We start from the raw sequence: 21,202 nt of genomic DNA, 5'->3' as shown, positions 1-21,202 counted from the left end.
CGTGCGCGGCGCGAGATCTCCTCGAGAATGTCAGCGCAAGATCCCAGCCAAGAAAAAGTCCAACTTCAAAGCTGGTTTGCCCGACGCAGACCGCGACGACTCTCCCTCTATGCCGCTTCCCGGTCTAGATACTCTTGACAAGTCAGCAGAGTCGTACGCCGATCTCAGAGCCCACGTCGCCCATCTAACGTCGGTACAGGATCAGATGCAGAATCACATCCTCGCCCTCACCAAGCAGTACCAGGGCGTCATTGGCGAGATGCTCACCTTTCAACGCAACATGGTGCAGCAGGACCAGCTCATGCAGAACCTGATACAGTATCTCATCAACTTGGAGCAGGATCGATCCAATGATGCGGCTCTCAATCCTCCCGCCTCTGCTTCCGCCTTTCTCTCCCATTCAGCCGCCCAACCTGGCTCTAGCGCATCCAATGACGCAAGCTCCTTCCTTCCACCAGGCGCGCCCAGCTCGTACGCCGACACTTCGTTCAACGTGGCTGCGTCGGCTCACCCATCCAACCACAACAGCAGCAGCCTCAAAGCTGCCATCCCACCTCCACACTCTGCCAGCTCCTCCGGCCCATCCGCCGACAGCGCCACCCATGCTGCCTCGTCGGCTCGAATGTCGGGCATCACCACCGCTCCCTCTACTGCAGCACCACTCTCTCCCAAAAGCGTTGCTTCGCCCATGGAGAGCGTCAGGACGCCAGAGTCGTCCCAGCAGCTCAACAACATGGGTATGCATCCTCCTCGTCTCGACGATATGGGTCGACGCAATTCGAGCCTCTCTTCTCTCCGCATGGTCAACAATGCACCGTCATCTGATCCAGCCCATGCAAGTAACGCAACTGGCGCCAGCAACAGCAGCAGTAGCAACAGTAGCACCAACATGCCCAACCTCGCAGAATCTCGCAACCCGACATACGATACCAGCAGGCGCCCAGACCCCACGCCATCCCAGTCGGCTTCCGTGGACCCCAACAACACCTCGAGCGACCCTAACTCTCCAGGTGATATTGATCCATCAACAAATCACAGCAACAAATCCGGGCGTCGGCGTCGACCCACGCTGGTACCCGGCTGGACTGCACCTCCGCGCGTACTGCTCGTCGATGACGACCAAGTGTGTCGGCGTCTCTCTTCCAAATTTTTGCAAGTCTTTGGCTGTTCCATTGACTATGCCGTCGATGGCATGACTGCGGTCAACAAGATGAATCAAGAAAAGTACGACTTGGTCCTCATGGATATCGTCATGCCCAACCTCGACGGTATATCGGCCACCTCGTTGATCCGACAATTTGATTCGAACACGCCCATCATCAGCATGACCAGCAACTCGGGCCCGAGCGAGCTGATCAACTACATGTCGAGCGGCATGACCGATATCCTCCCCAAACCTTTTACCAAAGAAGGCTTGCTCAACATGCTCGAAAAGCATTTGCTCCATCTCAAAGCTGCGCAGAGGGAGCATCGTGCTGCTTCGACGGATCACGGTGCAAGTGGTGCAAGCGGCGTGGCTCACACGTCGCCAGCAGGCGCAACCGGTGTGGCGGGCGCTGCAGCCAGCGCTGGAGCCAGCGCTAGTGCAATCAAACGGAGCACGTCGCCACTTGGCTCGTCAAACCACGTCAGCACCGACGCTACATCCAACACCGATACCGCGGGCGACGACGGCGTCAATCCACTAGCGGGAATGGGATTTACAGATGAAGAGTATGTTGCCATGCTTCAAAATCTCATCGCAGCGGGGACGGGCGACGACGAGCTGGCGAGCGCACTGTTCGGCAATAACGAAACCTTCACGCCGCAGGACAATACACCTTCGCGCAGCGGTGGCGATATGAGCCATACTCCGAACCACATCACCGACAATGGCAATGCCAAGAACAGTCCATTTGGTGCCACCACACCAGCCAGCGGCGGCGGAAGCGCAGGGTCGAAGAGATCGGCTCCCTCTGCCGACGACGCGATGCACGCGCCCATGCGCACCCCTCACGCCGGCATGCCACACCAACACGGCGCATCAGACGCCCACAAACGCGGACGCTTCTGACACTCGGCACCATCCATCTTGCACGCACTCCAAAGACAACAACGTACCAAGATCCTGTCACTGTAATCTGTAAGCGTCATGTATCATTAGCTATTCACGATTTGGGTCTTGCGCGTTCGAGCTAGGGCTCTAGGGCTGGGAATTGCGATTGGAATCGTATGTTTTCTTTTCGGCGTGATTGCCATGAGTGTTGTGTGTTATGATGATCTCGGATAGCGGAAACGGGGGAGGAGAATACGAGCACGTTTGTGCGTGGGTGAGGTTTGTTTGCTCGCTACGGCTAGTTTCAGGCGTTCTGTATGAGGCGGGATGCAACAAGAGATTTAGAAATGAATGGACGAACGAGCGAGGAACAAGTTAACGCATTGAGTTGATGAGGTGGTCGATGGATACGGGGCACCAAGAATCGAGCGCAGGGTCGTGTTGGAAAACAACATGGTCGTGGATGTAGATCAAGCTCGACTTGTTGGCATGTGTGCGCGATGTGGGGGACGACGAGATGCGCCAGATATTGGCTGTGCCGACCACGCCTGTAGCGTGGACTTGGGAGGATCTGGTGAGCAACAAGTCGTGTTGTGCCAGTCGCTCGGCGAGCACATCACGTAACGAGACATGCGCCTGTGGTAGCGTGCGTATCGGCATCCCACTTGGAGTGGATGGAGCAGTACTTGCAGTGTGCGCAAAGGGAGGAGTCTTGAGCTTGCTCCTCTCGTCAGCAGTCATGTCTAATGCTGCATTGATGACGTCCAGGCCGATCGCAAACCCGACCTCTCCACCACCTACATTCTCACTCCACCATCGACGCCAGAACAAATACCACTCGTCCATCCCCACCCACTCGTGCACCTCGCTCTTCAACCATGCACACAACACGTCGAGCCACTTGGCGAAAAAGTCGCTCGCCACCACGCTCTCCATCACCGTCGCACCGACCACCTTGCTCCACTTCAATACATCTACTAACGGCGTCATATCCTGCGTTTCACCAGCACTGATCGTCAAACGTCGTTTCAGGTACGCCGAAAGCCGTGGCACCAGAGACGACAGCAGAAGCGCCTCCCATTCCGCAGCCGTCGTATACAAGCTCGACCAATCGCGCAAGCCACGACTCGGCCCTTGTGAAATGCTGCACATCTTGAGTGCGGATCGCAAGCGTTGTTTGGCCTGCGTCAAGACCTCGGCGAGTCGCTCGACGCCCAGCACCGCCAGCCACGGGAACACGATCTGCTCCAACGCATCCATCGACGTCGGTGCATCGCACGCAGCTACACTGCGCGATAAACGTGGCACGATAAGCTGGTCGATGATATTGTCAAACATGAAGCGCGCCAACACAGGACGCCACGCTTCGACAAGATCGATCGCCGACGCCGGCCGCCGCGCTGAAAACGTGCTGAGACACGTGCGCACCCTCGGCATCCAGTACGTCCAAAGCAGCGCATCAAACGGCGTCATTGTCGCGCTCGACGAGCTCGGAGCCACACTGTCTTGATTCGGTAGAAGCGCTTTCCACTGGCAAAGGTACCGACTCGTCAGGCGCGGTTGCTCGAGTGGTTTCCACCCACACCAAATCGCGCGTAAAGCAGGAGTAATCGCCTCGACCACAGCTTGGTCCAGTGCGAGTTGCAAGATTTGCTTTTCGTCGTACTCGCGTTGCAGTTGCTCGATCAGAGGTGTAAATTCTTCCAGCACACTTTCTCCACCATCTAGACCAACCTCGCCATCGCCAATCCGCTTGGCAACCGCCTCGAAACGCTTCACCACCTGCAAGGCTCCTCTCACCTTTTGCATGCTCATCTCCTCCTCCTTCTTCTTGACTATTGCGCGCTCTCTCTCGCTCGTCAACCACGTCCTCCTCTGCTTCAACTGCGCGCCTTCCCTCGCTAACGCGCCCAAGCTCTGCGCGTTGTTCTCGCATATCAGCCTCAGGTTGTGCTGCAGTTCTGGCAGTTCGGTCGCAGCGCTCGTCGGCACCCGTTTGGCTTTTAACGCGCTAGCCAGATCCTCCACCTCTCTCAACACTCCGCTGCTCGCATCGTAGATCTTACCTACCGTGCTATGTGTCGTCGGTAGTGCGCCGATTTCGGCAATGATCTCTTCGTACGTGCGATGCTCGATCTTTGGCTTGCGCGATTTTGGCGTCGACGCCTTTGTCCATGCTTTGGCTTCGGGTTTCGCTTTCTCCGGTTCACCCTGCGAACGCTTACGTTGACGTTGCTCTTGGTCCGACGATCCAGCTTCGCCACGATGCCGCGCTTCGGCTTTCGCATGCGACGTCTTTTCTTTGATCCCGCCGTACGCGATTCCCGCTCGCTCCGGGCGTACTTGCACCTCGATCGGCTTGACGATCCCTTGACCGGAGCGACCCAATCCCCCACCTGTCCAACCCATCGACGCGAGGTATGCGGAAGGATCGAATTTCGCGCCAAACTTGATCGTCGTCTTGGGTACAGCTACCTCGGCTTTCCGAGCACGTTGGAACGTAGACGACGGCGTTACAGGACGCTGCGGTGTCGTGAACGATGTCGGTAGGCCGGACGCCGACATTTCACGCTCTTCTGTTTCGAGTTTTTCGTCGCGCAAAGACGGATCGCGCATGGATGTACGACTAGGTGCAGATGGTTCTATCGTATTACGAGGCTGAGATGAATAACTGGGTTCGCAAGCCTTGGTCGATCCGGCAGAGACAAACATGGAGAGCGAGGTGAGCCCGCTTTGGCGCGAACAAGCTTGTGCTTCAGTGTCGATGGATGAGCTGCAACTACTAGCACCGATACCCGCTCTTGCTGCGGATCGTTTGCTGACACTCTTCTGTTCGCATGGTGTGCTTGACTCTCGTGCTGCGCTAGACCCAATGCCTGGGCGAGTCGAGTAGAACGAGGCAGGGTGAAAATCGTCTTGTCGCGCGTCTCGGTCGTCCTGAACAGAACTCGAGTGTGTCGAGTTTGAGCCTGTCTGATCCTGTGTATCTTGCGCTTCTTCTGCTTGAGCTGACGTGGATGCGCGCACGAATGCCTGTCCAGCTCGATAGTCGATCTTTCTGCCGCTCGAATCCGTTGCCCTAACCGTCCTCCGCACGCCACCGTCGCGCTCGTTATCGTCGTCACCAAAAATGCCATAGATGGCACTGTGCTTGGTCCTCCTCATCCTCTTGCGTGATGGCTCCGCCACTCGCTCCGCGAGATGGTCTGCATCCATCTCGTCCGAGCTAGTATCATCGTCGTCATCGTGGCGAAAGACGTCGTGGTCAGTCTTGCTCCTCGCCATCGTCTCAAAGGCGTAGACCCGAATGCATGTGTATAAAGCTCGATCCAACCGGGAGATGACAGTATCGAATAGAGACGTTGATAGATGACTGTGCCATGGACGAGGGATAGTGGAACAAGCGTCAACGTGACTGAGCCTTGATGGACGGCGGCAGAAAAGTTGGTGCATGTGCTCGGATTTCGGAAGTTGCTCCACTTGGAAATCGTGAATCACGAATCACGAATGACACGCTTGCACGCAGACAGTCGTGGCTTTGTACAGACTTGTCAACCACGCACGACGCACGACGCACAAACCACGACCACATTCTGGGATTGCTACATCAGTGGCATGCTTCCGGTAGCATACTTGTGTGGTGCAAAGCAGAAGCTCAACAGATGACGGAGCATCATCCAACACGCACTAGTGGCAGTACATGAGACTCGGTATCACGATGCAGTTTGGTCGCAACGTCAGACTGGCGCTGTGGCTGGTGTTGCTGGCACTCACTGTAAGCGTGAGAGCTTCCTTTTTCAGCACTCTCGTCTTCGGGAAAGACACTCTGGCGCCCGTTCGCGCTGCACTCAGACAGACGCAACAGCTGCGCTCTGAAGTGTTCGGCTGGTATTCTCACAACTCGACCCAACAAGCCAACCTTACCGTCACACCCGAGCCGTCACACCTGTACAAGCTGTTACCGGCAGTCTACTCGGGACGCAGTCTGACCGATCCCGATGGGTCGTACTACTCGGATATCGAAGGATACTATAAAGGCGATTGGACCGGGTGGGATTATAGCACGACGGCCAATCGGTCGCTCGCGCTGGATTCGCGCTTGAACCACTCGGCTGCACATGAATTGTCCAAGGAGAGATTGGGTGGATTGGCGCAGTATGTGGCAGGCGTTCAAGAGGCCAAGCTGAAGCGAGATCGTGGTGACTTTGAATGGATAACAGAAGAGGCTGGACATGTGGATGTCCATCTCAAGGAGGAACATCTGCTCAACGGGAATGTGTCGCTGGTCACGGGCAGTTTGAGTTTCGCCGCATCAAAGTCGAGTCAAAGCAGGGTGGATGCAGTTTCATTCTCGTTAGAGGGGCTGCACTTTGTTAGGACGGGCAGTGTGTTTCTGCATGCGGTTGCGAACGAGGCAGACGAGCGCACAGATGTGCGTACGACGCTAAGCATGATTCCGTGGGGCAACAACGAGACGTTGAATGCCACGGTGGCTGCAATCGATAAAGCGTTCCAGCTTCGCATCGACATGCTGCAGCGAATTATCGACAGTGGATCGTACGATGCTGGCGATATCACCCAAGACCAAGTTGGCAAGCAACACAACTGCAGCCTGCACGTGTACGCACAGCTCGAATCCGCTGGCCCTCACTCTCAGCTTCAACATTTGATCGATACTCTGCAAGACGAATCAACCTACCCGACAGGGATCAGCACCATCTCACCACCTGCGCTTCGCCTCTCCCTGCTCGCCTTCTCACCCGACTGCCACCTGCTCCTCTCAAGCACCTCGCTCACCGGCCTCCTACAAACCACGCTGTGGCGCAAAGCCGTCCACTACGCCATCATCTACTTTGTCATCCTCCTCCTTCAAGCACGTCTACTGGTCCAGCAGATGCAAGCGACCACAACACCGAGCACGTTGAACAAGCTCAGCGCTCACACGTGGTTGGCACAGTGGGTGTTGGATGCATTCGCATGTTTAATCCATCTAAGCGTGGCGGTGGTTCTGGAGAACGAGACAACGATGGTGTTGATAGCATGTTCGTTTATGAGCGGCATGTGCTATCTAGCATTTGGATACCGGTATATGATTACGATCTATCGGACGCAGGTGGAGGCGAGAACTGCAGCAGCTGCCACGACCCCGCTCGTGAGAGCTGCCGAAGACGCGCCGAACGGAGCGACGGATAGGAATGCAGTCTCGCCACCGACCGAGGTGAATGCAGCCACACTTACGACTGCGACGCTGACTGCCGAGATCCGAGCGCGTCGTCGAGGGCTGGCCATCTTGGCGGTGGGCGTGTTCGTGGTTATGATGGGCTTGTTTCCGGAGCTGACCGGTTCGCTGATGCTGTCCTTGCTCTACTCGTTCTGGATCCCGCAAATCTACCGCAACGTACAACACGGCACACGCCGGGCTATCTTGAAACGCTGTGTGGTCGGCACTACGCTCACGCGGCTGTTTCTCCCGCTGTACGTGCTGGTTTGCCCGAACAACGTGCTGTTCAGCGAACCGAGTATGTGGGGGTGGGTGCTGTGCGCATACGTGGTCATGCAGGCAGTCGTGCTGATCGGACAGGACTTGTTTGGCGCACATTGGTTTCTGAGGCAACAGTGGGTCCCGCAAGGCGCTCCGAAGCGTTGGCAGTACCATCCACCGCTCAAGAACGCTAACGAGTTGGAGGCAGGTGTCGACGACGAGGCGTACGGAGATTGTGCGATCTGCCTGACGAGCATTGAGAGCAGGAGCGCCCATCGACCGAGTGCGGCGTCGAGACGCGCAAACGGTGCCAATGGTGCAAAATGGCTCGAATCTCTCTTGTTCTCCAAACCAGGATACCAGCGTATCGCTGGCGAGGCCCAAGACTACGAGATCGACTCGTGCGACGACGATGCTCGATCGGTCGACGTCTCGATGCACATGTACGCTCGCGAGAAAGTGGCGCGCGCAGACGGAGCTGCTGGACCAGCATTGCGCCGCACGAGCCACACGCGCCGCCGTGGCGTTGCACGAAACGTGCGCTACTACGTTGCTCGAGCCATGCGAACAGCGCTGCAAACGGCGCTGCGTTGCAAAGAGCGCTTGAACGCAACAAGCACTTTGAACAGGAGAAGGATGGATGTGATGCTTGCGCCTTGCCAGCACGCTTTCCATACGCAATGCTTGGAGCCGTGGATGGAGATCAAGAACGAATGTCCGAGTTGTAGGAGTTCCTTACCGCGTGTATGAGCATATTAACCTTTGTAAACGTGACACGATAGATGGGATTCAAGCAGATCTGCATGTGGATACGTAGATGCCCATTCACTGTGAATCACGCGAGCGCAAACGAGACGCTCTTCTTGTGGTTGTTGGGCGAGAGTGGGTCTTGCTGGGTATCTGAAGACTTGAGCTGCTTTCTCCTGTCCTTTCTGCATCGTGCCTTTTGCCTTAGCTGTGCCTTTAATGCGGCCTTGATCTGTGCTTTGCTTTTTGGCTTGGCCACTCGGTCTCTTGCGACGGATGCGTCCGCTTTTTCGCGTTGACACTGACCGAGTTTCTTGTCGTGTTCGGCTTGCATCTTGGCTTTCGTGGCTTGGATACGGTCGTGCTGCCGTTGCGATTCGGCGTCGGCGATGGATTGCGAGAGCGAGAGCAGATGGGCCACACCGCGCTCCTCGGCAAACTTGCGCTTCTTGCTCGCAGATGCTTTGTTGACAGCTTTGGTGCGCGCCATCCTGAGTCCAGATCGATGATTGGCCGCGAATCGCAAGATGGAAGGTAAGATGTAGTTAGCAAAGTCACAGAGTCACATGGCCCGCCAAAAAAGTTGAAAATGAAAAAAAGTGGCAAACCGACAAGCAAAGGTCGGATCTCGGATGAGCAGTTGGCACACGGGACGTGGAACCCGAAACATGAAAGCACGAAGGACGGTACCGGACATGGGACGCAAGGCGAGGCGATATGTTAGAGTGTAGCAGCGGGGTTGTGCCGAGCGGTGCGTGAAGCGTGAATGTGAATCACGAATGTGAATTGGTGATTTCCCCGATGCGATACAGGACTTGGGCGAAATTTGATTTGGCACAATGTGAGTGCGTTTGCTTGGTTGGCTGGTTGGTTGGTTCTTTGATGGCTTCACGCTTGTCTCTTGGCTTTGTGCATGAGCCAAGGTTGGAAGCGATGAGCTCGGCTGTGAGTGACGAATACCAGTCTCTTTTGTTCGAGTTTTGGGTGGGTGGAATCAAGATTCGTGATTCGTGATTCGTGATTCGTGATTCACAATGGGTGGGAATGTGCTGAAAGACAGATTCGTGATTGCGATAGAGATTTGAGCCAAGACGGGGGAATGCCAAACACAGAGCATCACCACCAGGGAAGCGCCGAAAGAGTGCGTAATCACGAATCGTGAATCAGTGGAGAGCTCATCGACCAATCAACCAAACGATTCTCAGACTCGTGGTTCGTGGTTCGTGGTTCGTGGTTCGTGGTTCGTGATTCGTGATTCGTTCGGCAAAAGAGTCACCCACAACTCAGTCTGACTAACTCTAACTTGACTGAAGTGAGTCAAAGATGATTTGATTGTCGACTTTGGCCGCTTCGGTTCATCACGCATGCACAATCATCAATCATGGACGCTCACGGCTGTGTGTGGCATTTCAGGCTTGAGTCAATCACGAATCACGAATCACGAATAATCACGATGAATATTCACATTAATAAAATAATTCACACGACGAATCGTGAATCTTGTGCCTTTGGGCTGCCTCTGTTGGATGTTGGCTTCGCAATCGTAAATCGTGAATTTGGCCTTGTTCAGCTGTACAGTTGCGATTCATATTCGTGATTGGCGTGCGACCGACACTCAGACTCACAACTCGTGACTGCGATTCCTGATTCCCACCGCCACAGCCACGGCCACAGCCACGGCCACAGCCACGGCCACGGCCATCGTGATTGGTGATTGGTGATTGGTGATTCATGATTCAGATTGTCAGCACCGTTGAATCCATCGTACTACCATCAAGGATCTCTGTGCCAACCTGACACCGCAGCCCATCTGTCTGATACGCTGGCTTCCCTTTTCGAACCACGTCTGCGCCCTCATCCTCTGCTGCGCTCGCCTCATCATTCCAGCTGTTTGCCACCACTGGCAGCCTCGATCCAAGCGTTCGACATTCGTGATTGACGCTCCCATCCAGCTTGTCCTCCAAGGCTTGTTATCCTTGCTCTCGTCGCTCTTTGCCAATTCGTTTTCGACTTTCTTCCGATGGCTCAAGATTTTGGTTTGACACTGGCTTCACACTCGTTTTGACGAGCCTGCGAGCCTGATTTGCATCTCGTCGAATCGTGCCTACCTCTGTCAGCATTCTCACAAGATCTCATGTCGCCCCAGCCCATCAACAACACCAACCTTTCCACTTCTACGAGATCGACCACGCCCAGCTCGCCCCCTTCTCATCCGCGAATTGCAATTGCTTTCCACACTCGCCTTGGTCGTCGTCCCAAAACGTCCAGTCACGCCCATCAAGCTTCTTTCTCTGCTAGCACTTCCAATCTCTTTGCGTCGTCCGCCGCCACCACCAGCTCCAGCCTTTCCAACCCGATCCGCAGTTCCTCCTCCTCGCAGCTGCAGCTGCACCTGCACCTCCACAATTCGACCCCATCCTCCGACGATACAAACCTCGCACATCCGTCTCGCATTTCGCCCGCATCTCGCGTTACTTCTCCAGCCCTTGATACCATTCCTCACCTGTCCAACATGTCCACCACTAACACCACTGGCGCCGCCGCAAGTGGCAGCGCTATTGGTCGCATGTTCCGACGTTACAGCCAGAACGGCAACAGTCGTGCAGAGTCGCAGCGTCCTTCCACCCGAGAGCGCGATTCCTTCAACATGCCTCGCAACACCAGCTCGCCCGCTCTCGACAGAGACACCAACAGTCCCGTCCGTGTTTCTCTTTCCACCAACAACCCATCAGCACCCTCTCCCTCCATCGCTCGCTCCGCCTCGCACACTGCCAACCTCTCCACACCACTCTCAACCGACACCCCTGCTGCCATCGTCGCCTCTCGCACTCTCCCACACATCTCCTCCGCCTCGTCAGCAACTTCGCCAGTCTCATACCCCTCCGTCACCGCCGCTACCACAAGCGCATCTTTGCTCCAAGACGCTAACAGTTCATCTCGAAATGTTCAGACACTCCCCGACGCCTCTTATACCGACCCAGCTGCTACCGCTACCGCTTCTGCTGCCTCCGGTACCCCATCCACTACGCGTCCGCTCAACGCCATGCACCGCATCCGCCTCGTGCCGCATCTCGAGGCCACCCGATCGCTTCACTTTGAACCCATTGAACGCGATCTCAAGGAAGGCGAAAGTGCCGTCAAAGTAGGACGTTTCACCGATCGACAACCTTCGCACCGCGATCCTGTGCTAGCCGCCCTGACCGGCGTCGTCAATCAAGCCACTATGTCCGGCGACGTTGGTTCATCGGCTGCGCCTCTCCAGTCGAGTCGCGGTCAGCCCGGTGCACGAGGCGGAGCAATCCCCATCAGCGGAAGCCATGGTGGTGGCGGTCGCATCGATTCTTCCCGCATCGCTTTCAAGAGCAAGGTCGTCAGCCGAGGTCATGCAGAGATCTGGTGTGAACCAGGCGGCAAATTTTTCATCCGAGACACAAAGTCGTCCTCAGGAACTTTTCTCAACCACATTCGCCTCTCGGGACCTAACCTTGAATCCAAACCTTTCGCCATCAAGGACGGAGACGTGGTTCAGCTCGGTGTCGATTATCAGGGAGGCACCGAAGAAATCTATCGCTGTGTCAAGATGCGCGTCGAACTCAACCGCGGCTGGCAGCGCGAGGCCAACCAGTACAACGTAAATGCCTTCCGTCAGCTCCGTGCTTTGCAAGGCAATCCACTCTCGCCGCCCAACGACGACAAACCTAGCGGCGCTTCCGCTGCACTGCCCACCAACCGACAGAGTGTCAGCGTGACCGACTGCTGCATCTGCCTCTTTTCCGTCACTGTCTGTCAGGCCTTGTTCATTGCTCCCTGCTCGCACGTCTTTCACTACAAGTGCATCCGACCTCTGCTCAACTTGCACCATCCCGGTTTCTCCTGCCCGCTCTGCCGCACGTTTGCCGATCTGGACGCAGATGTCGAAGAGGATGAGGCCTGGCAGGAAGCGCTCGAGCAGGAAGCCGCCGCCGCAGAAGCACGTCTGGCGCAGGGCAAGCAACCGCTCGAGGTGGGCACACCCGCTGTGGAGCTCGATGCCCCCATTGCTGCTGCCCTGCCTCCCACATTGACCACCGCTCTTCTCAACGCAGCGACGACCGATGCGCCTCGTTCATCAACGCTCGTTGCCAATGCTGCTATAGCCTCGAGACCATCGCTGGGCACATCTGCGTCTCCATTGCTTGCAGATCTGCATGCTGGGCATGCTGGGCATGCTGCTCCACCCAGGGGAACTGCCGCCTTGAGCCGACGCAAAAATGACTGGGCACGCCCCGATACCGCCGTTGGCTCAAGTGCTGGTCCTTTGGCTGCCGACGAGACGTTTGCTGCTGGCGACGCTGCTGCAGACACTGCCGGTCTGTCGGCAGAATTAGGCGAGATGGTGGTCACCGATCGACTCCTGAATGAGCAAGCGACTACGTCTGCCAATCCCGCTTCTTCGCTCCACCGAACCGTACATGGCGCCAGCGAGATGGGATCGCCCATACGCCGAGGTTCAGGACCCATCACGATCAGTGGCAGCGACCGTCCTGTGCACGCTCAGAGAGCGATATCAGCGTCATCTGCTCTGGCTGGACCCGCCGCACTGGGCAGCCCAGAAGATGGTTGGCCCAGCGTCGGCGCAGTCGGTGGCTTCTCACCCGGCCTCGACGAATCTGGAACACCGCTCAATCACACCTTTCTAAGCACGCTCGCCGAGGCGCCGCACGTCACAGCCACCAACCACCCTTCTCCCTCATCTGTGCGGGATTTTTCGCCAGGCCGATCGGCACCGGCCCAGACACTAGTGCCGGCCATCGTTCCAGCAGGAACGAGCCGACTACGACTCGGTGAGAACGAGGTGAATGATATACATACGGCTGAAGCCGTCGCTGGACGCAACAAGCGGTCCAGTGGCGATGGAGGCGAGGATGTGGATACGGCAGAGGAAGAGATCGGAGGTACGACGGGTATCGGTGGTGCCACGTTTGGCAATTTGAGTGGCGCAAGCCATTCCAAGGGCAAGGCAAAACACGACGGTCCATCCTTGACGTTTGCCACCGACGTCCAGCAGCAGGATTTGGTCAAGGCTGGAGACAGCTCGGTAAACTTGCCGTACAAGCTTGTGGGCCAAGCGCCGCCAGCGTCTGCCATCGTTAGCGCCAAGTCCAACGGCAGCCGCGCTTACAGTCGCGGCCGCAGCCGAAGCCGGACGGGGAGGGATACGATGCAGAGCGATTCCGATGATCAGGAAGCAGCGCCTTTCCAGACGTACGAGCTTCCTCCTGTTCCGCGAACCGGTCCGAACCTCAACGCCAGCGCGTACATGTCCTACCAACAACACCACAACACCAGCGCTCACATGCAGCATAGCAGTGCGGATGCAGGTAGGCAAGCCGGTACAGGCAACGCGCATGGGGAAAGTGCACCGTCCCCTACTTCGCCCGCCTCAGAAAGCAAAATGGCACGATTCAAGAGGCGCATCTCACATGCAATGTGAAGGCCTCCCCGTCTCCTGGTCACCTTCCGGCGCCTCTGGCTGTCCAGACAGATAGGCTCTCAAGCATCGATATCGATTTAGCTTTCTTCTTGCATCCGTCGCTGTGTGTGATGAACACGTGAACGTGCAAATGTTTGTGAACTGTGCCGCATTCAGCGGAAGATGAAGGCTCGTTTCTGGGTGAGGTGGCTCGATGGGCGCGATTGATCTTCATACGGCTCAGCACGCCATTCATCCCGTGGCAGAGTCACGCCTGACTGTCTTGAGTGTGGATCGTCGATGCGCGCCATTCACAGGTTCACGATTCGTGATTCGGGGGTTGGATTACTGCATCCAAACGCATTCACGATTCGTGATTCGTGAACACAATTGTGGGTCTGATGTGGAGAATAAACCGAGATGCGCACGGCTCGGCTTGGCTCGGAAATCATTCACAGATTCGTGATTCACGACCAAGTCGTGAGTGACAAGTCTTGACTCACGACTCTGTGACTCGCCGTGTGCACCGCCTATCTGTGTCAGGGTCCATTCGTGATTCTTGACTCGTGATTCACGATTCGTGAATTAATCCTTAGTCACACACCTCGCTAGCTCAGCTATCTCATCCTACAACGACTCAGCCTTCACACTGCTTACCATCAACTCACAGTCATCGCAGCTGGGACTAGCTCGTCGGCTGAATCATTGCAGACATCGCTGAACAACTCCATCATATCCGCCTTTTGGCTAATGGTCCGGCTTCCTGCTTCTGGACGTTGATCCTCCAGACGCCGCCCCTCGTTCCACGCTCTGGTCAACAACACCCATCAGGGAACACTCTTCGCTATGGTATAAGCCAGCCATCAGCAACTCTCACCTCTTGCTTCCTTGAACTTTTCTTTTCGACGTTCTAACGACCCCTTTGTGCAAGACCTGGCTTTCGAGCGCTGCTGGGCGACCCCAGCTGTACGTCGGCCAATGAGGGTCATTCGAGCGTACGATGGACGCTCCATCGTCGTCAATCAGCCGCTTTCACAATTCGCTTCGCTCGATGACCTCCTCGACTGTCTCTCGCTTGCCACAGAGATCCCGTCCGATTCCATCATCTGTATGACCTCGGACGGCAGCCAGCTCAAACAAGAACTGCTCGATCGCATCATCCAGCAAACTGCCACTTCTCCATCGGAATCATCTTCTGCTGCCGTTGTGGAACCGAATCCTTCTTCATCCACTCATCAGGATGCACACCACCAATCACAAAACTACGAGTTTTTTGTCTACAATCGCGAGTTCCTCTACACCGACCCAACCGAGCTCGCTGCTGAGCTCGCAGAGCATACCGTTCTCGAGCCGGTACCACCCATGCTCGATGTCGAACTTACCTTTCCGCCAACACCAAAGTCGCTCGAAGCACTCGTCAGCTGGTCAGCTGAGATCGCCACGCTGGTAGCCACCTACGAGCAATCATGCCACGACCTTCTCGAGCGAATCACCCTTATCGCTCGCAGTCTACAAGTCGCGCTGGCAAACCTTCGAGATCATGCCGACAACATTGAAAAGGGTGCCAACGCGCTCATCGATGATGTGGCGCAGAAAGAACTCAAAAGGATGCACAGCTTACTCCAAGGCTACGAACGCGATCTGTGCATTCTCGCAATGGTGTCCATTCATCCCCGACTCCAATCCACCAGTGCACAGATGGCCAACGCTGCAGCAACATCCTCCACCACTTCTGCACAAAACGGCAACGGTCCTGCCAACGGTCAGTCGGGCTTGACTAAGCCCAAACATCGTACCCTGGGTGACTACATCAGCAAGTCCAAGATGAGTGCTGTCGCTGACGCCTGCCATCGCGTCTACACTGAGCTCCGCGAACGCATCGAACGCATCCAGACCGAGCTCTCGCTCGTTCGCAATGACACCCAGGGTCTGTCCGAGGAGGTCCAGTCGACAACACCAGAGGTAGCCGACGAGACCTACCAGCGCGCCGTCGAAGCTCAACTCCGTACCCAACAGCTGTATGCGTTTATCTGCTCTACCTGTTCACCAGATCCTCAAGGATGGCCCGTGGCCGATAAAATTGATCAAGAGACTTTTGACGAGATTGTTCGCAGCTCCAATGAGCTGCTGTTGCTGGACGAAGTGGTGCGTGAGGCTGTTCAGCGTCTCACACAGGACCGCAACGACATCCTCGAGCGCAGCCTTCACTTGCTCATCGACATTTCCGCGATCCAGTCCGAATTTACCGAAACTGGCTCTCTGTTGGCTGCAGTCGATGCAGATCTACATTCCAACAAGCTCGATGGCTTCAAGCATCTGCATCGGCTCAAAAACATGCTTTGGGCCTATGGTGCCACCGTTGTCGAAGTGGTCAGGCGGCGTGAGTTTGCGAAGCACTTTTTGGGCAAGTCACAATCCCTTGCCGAGCTCATGGCAAAAGTATCGGCGTCCGAATGGAAGCGCAGGCAGTTCTACAGGAGTGACGTTTCTTCGCTGTTGCCCTGGGAGGTTAAAGGTATGGATGACAAACCACCCAGTCTCGAAATCACCACACCACGTGTCAGCAGCGAGGGCATGGCCGACCTCGGCCTTGCAGACCTGCAGGCGCTTTACGAGCTGCTCGACCATATCGACTATCAATTGCGCGAGGACGGCATCGACGGGGTGGATAGCCCCATTCCGGAGGTCAAAGCTGCACTTCAGGCCCTCGCCGCAGCCCTGCAAGACTTGGATGACGAATTTATCCACCTCGTCAACCACCAGCTTCTCAATCGTCAAGAGCAAGAGGACGAAGCTTCGGACGACCAGGGCGACGAGAGCGGATCCGACACTTCAATTCGTGCGAGGCAACGCTTGCGACGTCGTCAGCGTCTCAGCGCACCGCTTGCTGCCGCCAATGCTCAGGAGCTGACACAGCTTCGAAGTGAGCTCGCCGCCGCCAAAGCTGCGCAAGAGCAAGCCGAGCATGGACTCAAAGCTGAAACCGAGACTCGCCTGGTGCGTCTCAAGACCGAGATTGAGACGCTCAGGCGTCAGGTGCAAACGGGCAAAGCGGACGTAGCCAAGCTCGAGGCCGAGAAGCGCGAAGCTGAGGCACGTATCGACACGCTAGCAGCAGATCTGGAGCTTGAGCGCGAACGTCGTCTCAACATGGTCGACGAAGTCAATCAACTCCGTCGTGATCTTGAGCAGAGCCATCGAATCGAAGCACAAGCCAAGCAGGAAGTTATAGAAGAAGCCGACCGTGTCGCCGAGCTCGAAGCACAGGCGCATGAGCTTCATGTCGAGCTGGAAGAGGCCAAGAGGGCTCGCATCGACGCAAGCAGTCGCATCGAAGCACTGCTGAGTGAGGGTTCCAGCTTTGAAGGCGAGCTTCGCACAGCTCAAGCTCGCATTGAAGAGCTTACAGAGCAGCTCTCAAACGCACATGCCGAAGCCGCCAAAGCTCGAGAAGCAGCAACCGAGGTCGAGACCGCGAAAGAACGACAGATTCGGTCGTACCGTGCTGAAGCGGATGGCGACCGTGCCATCTTGGAGGAGAAGGTGCGAGCGCTCAAGGCGGATTTGGATGCCAAGACCAAGTTGCTCGAGAAGCAGACCAGCATCGCCACACGAGCCGAACAGAGTCGAATCCCTGACCGTGAAGCCATCGATTTGCTGCGTGGCCAGCTTCGAGCAGCCGATGTGGCGCACGAGGAGATCGTCAAGGAGATGGATCATGCCAAGGAACTTGCTAACGAGGCCGAAGCTTCACGTAGAGAAGTGGAGGCCAGTCGACAGCTGCTGCTCGAGCGCTCTCGTGGCCTGCTTGCCAAGACGAGCTTGTTGCGGAAAGCGGTACGCGATATGCCCAAGCATACCTCCTCACGTCAAGCATTGTCCTCCGAAGCAGCACAGGCGACGGACAAGAACAATGCTAACGCAGCCTCAACTCCTGCGTTGGCGGCATCCTCGGGAGCAGTCGTTGCAGCTCAACGTGCCATCGCCGCATCAACCGGCAGCTTATCCGTATCCGAGCTTTCAGAATCGCAGCGTCAGGCTGCACTTGATGCATTCGACGCCGAGGCTGAAGGGGCCACCCTGGAAACAACACTTGAAGCGCTGCGCGCCTTGGATGTGTCCGAAATGTACGACGAAATCAAAGGCAAGCTCGACTCGCTCAACATTGTGGTGCGTAAATGGCAGAAGGCGTGGAAATCAGCCAACGAGAAAGCCAACAAGGCCAATCATGCTGCAAGAGAAAAGATTGCCTTCAAGAACTTCCAGGTCGGCGATCTGGCGCTCTTCTTGCCGACTCGCAGCTCAAACCTGGCCTACAAACCTTGGGCTGCCTTCAACATCAGCTTCCCTCACTTCTTCCTCAATGCCAAGGGCGCTCTGGCGGAACAGTTGCGGACCAAAGAGTGGGTTGTCGCACGCATCACAAGCATCAACAATAAGGTCGTCCCAACAGCTAGCCAAGTCAAGTCACTCATTCAAGGTGAGTCGGATGCGGATGCGAACCCTTTCCGGCTACCTGAAGGCGTTCGTTTCTTTATGCTCGATGTCGAGACTTACGGCGGCCACAGCTCGGCACCGCCGGCTTTGCGAAGTCGCAAAAGCTCATCGGCGACAGTCGATGGAGGAAATGGCGCGGCTAACGATCCATCGTCGCACCTCAAGGATGCATCCAGCCATCCCAGAAGCCGAAGTGAAGGTACCCTTACCGGCCTCAAAGGTCTGGTCGAAGAGCACAAAAATGCACCTGGAGGTGGAGCAGAGCCTTCGGTCGCCAAACCTTCGCAATTGCAGAGCATAGCTGCAGAGGCAAGCAAGAGCACAACGCCGAAGGCTGTAGATGATCAACAGATCGTTCCTGACGATGAAGCCGCTGGAAGGACGAGCGGCTTTTCGTTGCATTCCGACAAGATCGAGGCACCCGAACAGTCGACACCACCCATGCAGACGCCGGACACTTCGCCTCGTCTTGGGTCAACAGCGGTATTGTCAGCTCCATCCTTGGCTGAGAAAGGCAGGAGCAAGGCACAACAAGATGATAATACGGCGGAGACACGCTCCGCAATCTCGACGTCGGCTTTGACACGTGTCATGCGAAGTGCTTCTTCTGCCTCGTCGTTCCGTACAGAAGGTGGGATAAGCGCTGGTGGGGTGGGACGTTGGAGAGCCGGCTCTTCGGCCTCAGCAAATGCTGCGCATTGGCCTTCGCGCAGCATCACTGGTATCGCAGAGGAGCCAACCGCACGCCACCGCGATGGCAATGATGCAGATACCTCAAGCTCCACAGATTCTACGAGCCATCGGTCTACGCTGATCGAGCATGCTACTATGACACCTGCTTTTGGTCGTGCTCCGAACAAACGTCGGTTTGAAGCGGCAGGACGAACTCACAATGAGTCTCGCTCTGGTCGCGCTGCCGCTGCTGCCGATGCTGCCGCTCGACGCCATGGCGAGAGCCAGAGTCCCGAGACCGGATTGCTCGACGGCTGTAATGCCAGGTCGGCTCCTGCATCGCAGAGTCGGTCGGAAGGGATTACCATCCGTGCACCACAGCCGCTGCATTCAGATCTGTCAGACACTGCCGTCTCGAATCCTTTTTCACAGTCTCCTGGACCCGCATCGCTGCCTGCTGATCGAGAGGGAATGGGCACGCTGTTGCGTGGCCAGACGCGACGCAAGTCAAGTCTGCATATTACCTCGTCTGCATCTGTGGATGACGAGGTGGGCAAGAGGGAGGCCCCGAAAGTGCAACGCTGGCCTAGCGACGCTGTGTCGAAGGCGTCGCAGCGCACGACCTCGTCAGCGTCGACTGCATCGGCACCAAGTCAGGCGAGCGGAGGCATCCGTATTAACGGACGAAGCATCGTAGTCGATGCGGCGGTGCTGACAGGCGCGCATCGAAGCGAGGCGTCGTCGTCGTCTGTGGCGACGACAGCTGTGACTGCGGCGCATGCGATCCCGGGTGCTTTCCCATCGTCTTTCTCGTCATCGGGATCGCTTGCCAGTCCGGCTTCACCCTCGGTGGGGCAAGGTCAAACTGAAGAGGCAGGCTTATCCTCGTCAACGGTGCGTCAAGCCTGGCGATCTCCTCGCTTTAGCGGTGCAGCATCTCCGAGTCGACCTACGCTCAGCGGTACACAGAAGCCGTCATTCTTGAGCCAGACGCTGGGACGCTTCACTGGAGCGGCGGCGCAAGCTGTGCAAGCCCCTCCCTTTGCGCCGATTGCTAGTGAGAGCGAGACAGCGAGAAAGCGGCGAGTGTCGCGTCCGTCGTTGCTCCAGGCTATCGCACCGATGCAGGACGCAGGAGGCGCAGAAGCAGAAGCAGCCAGCGGCACATGGCAGCAGACGCATAGGGGTACGCCAGAGTCGACCGCGTCCGGTGTCTCTGGGTTTTCCAGTATGTCTGGCAACGGTGCCCAGGGGATGCTCAAGCGACTGCAGGGTCAACAGGGATCGCTGCGGTGATCGGAACGCAAACAAAGCCCTGCCGAGCATGCCACACAGTAAATTGCACTTCAAGTTGATCATGACGTGTGCTCAGGCAGAAGTTGAGCCGAAAGTGAGACAGACGCGGTGGGAGTCGAAGCTTGCATGAAGACAGACGCTGTGGGTAGTCGAAGCTTTGATTGGCGTGGCGACAGATGGCGGCGCCGACGTGCGACGGAGAAACTAATGGTACAAGGTGAGAAAAGCGTGGCAAGAGGTCGCAGAGGTCGCAGAAAGATGAAAGACAGCAAAGAAGGATGCGAAAAGAAAAGGAGCGCGCTGAGGGAGGTGTTTGAAAGCGGGGTGTGTGTGGGTGTGGTTGTTCAGACGGCCATGGCAACTTGGTCGCTCAAACCCTGGACGTGCTTGTGGAGGGTGGTGTAGTCCTGCATGTAGTCTTCCTTTGGGTTTGCGGCGTTGTTGGCCTTAGCGGCGCCCTTTTTGCCGCCTCCGGGGACGATCATGACGACGCTGGTTGGTCTCTTTGTGGCGCTAGCGGCGCCGAGAGACTCTTTGCTGGCTACAAAGATGTACGGGTTGCTGGTGTCCTCGCACAGCACTGGGATGTGACTCAGAATGTCGATGGGCGAGATATCCCCAGCGAGTACCACCAACCCCTTCTCGCCCTTTCGAAGAGCCTTGACTACCTCCTTGACACCACGCTTGACGTGGCCACGCGACTTGGACGCCTTCTTGGTCAACTTGAACAGCTTCTTGCTCATCTTGGCTTGTGCTAGCGGCTGAGCAATCGGCGAGATATCGTGCGACGTCTCGCCATCTTCGTCATCGGATACAGCAGAAGCAGCAGCAGCAGCAGCAGCAGCAGCTTCGTTGACTGAAACTTGGGCTTTCGTCTTTTTCTCCTTCTTGTCCTTTTTCGATGGTGTAGCTTCGACGTCGGTGGAAACGGCGTCGACGTCCATAGCTGCCACCTCGGACTTGCGCTTCGACTTTTTGTCCTTTTTCGATTCGTCTTTGCCCATCGTTACTGTGGTGTTGT

General features: G+C 56.5%; 7 protein-coding genes across 7 annotated transcripts; 4 read left to right on the top strand and 3 right to left on the bottom strand.

Moving 5' to 3' along the window:
* UMAG_03346 (uncharacterized protein) lies at positions 1–2,053 on the top strand (the record flags this gene model as incomplete). The annotated part of the gene is made up of 1 exon (XM_011391434.1): positions 1–2,053. A coding segment is annotated over one exon (2,053 nt), but the record flags the coding sequence as incomplete, so codon positions are not given.
* A 357-nt stretch (positions 2,054–2,410) lies between these two features.
* On the bottom strand, positions 2,411–5,320 carry UMAG_12224 (uncharacterized protein; the record flags this gene model as incomplete). Its single annotated transcript, XM_011391558.1, has 1 exon — positions 2,411–5,320. The coding sequence occupies one exon, from the start codon at positions 5,318–5,320 to the stop codon at positions 2,411–2,413; it is 2,910 nt and encodes a 969-aa protein (XP_011389860.1).
* A 433-nt stretch (positions 5,321–5,753) lies between these two features.
* UMAG_03344 (ubiquitin-protein ligase TUL1) lies at positions 5,754–8,267 on the top strand (the record flags this gene model as incomplete). The annotated part of the gene is made up of 1 exon (XM_011391433.1): positions 5,754–8,267. The coding sequence occupies one exon, from the start codon at positions 5,754–5,756 to the stop codon at positions 8,265–8,267; it is 2,514 nt and encodes an 837-aa protein (XP_011389735.1).
* Positions 8,268–8,352: 85 nt separating this feature from the next.
* On the bottom strand, positions 8,353–8,754 carry UMAG_03343 (uncharacterized protein; the record flags this gene model as incomplete). Its single annotated transcript, XM_011391432.1, has 1 exon — positions 8,353–8,754. The coding sequence occupies one exon, from the start codon at positions 8,752–8,754 to the stop codon at positions 8,353–8,355; it is 402 nt and encodes a 133-aa protein (XP_011389734.1).
* A 2,022-nt stretch (positions 8,755–10,776) lies between these two features.
* On the top strand, positions 10,777–13,737 carry UMAG_10658 (uncharacterized protein; the record flags this gene model as incomplete). The annotated part of the gene is made up of 1 exon (XM_011391507.1): positions 10,777–13,737. The coding sequence occupies one exon, from the start codon at positions 10,777–10,779 to the stop codon at positions 13,735–13,737; it is 2,961 nt and encodes a 986-aa protein (XP_011389809.1).
* A 957-nt stretch (positions 13,738–14,694) lies between these two features.
* Positions 14,695–20,181, top strand: UMAG_03341 (uncharacterized protein; the record flags this gene model as incomplete). Its single annotated transcript, XM_011391431.1, has 1 exon — positions 14,695–20,181. The coding sequence occupies one exon, from the start codon at positions 14,695–14,697 to the stop codon at positions 20,179–20,181; it is 5,487 nt and encodes a 1,828-aa protein (XP_011389733.1).
* A 344-nt stretch (positions 20,182–20,525) lies between these two features.
* UMAG_03340 (putative nucleolar rRNA processing protein) lies at positions 20,526–21,185 on the bottom strand (the record flags this gene model as incomplete). The annotated part of the gene is made up of 1 exon (XM_011391430.1): positions 20,526–21,185. One exon carries the CDS (start codon positions 21,183–21,185, stop codon positions 20,526–20,528), a length of 660 nt encoding a protein of 219 aa, XP_011389732.1.
* Positions 21,186–21,202: the final 17 nt, after the last annotated feature.

This window comes from Mycosarcoma maydis, chromosome 8, assembly GCF_000328475.2.
Source record: "Mycosarcoma maydis chromosome 8, whole genome shotgun sequence".
Classification (NCBI taxonomy): domain Eukaryota; kingdom Fungi; phylum Basidiomycota; class Ustilaginomycetes; order Ustilaginales; genus Mycosarcoma; species Mycosarcoma maydis.
This window is presented reverse-complemented; position numbering and strand designations above follow the sequence as displayed.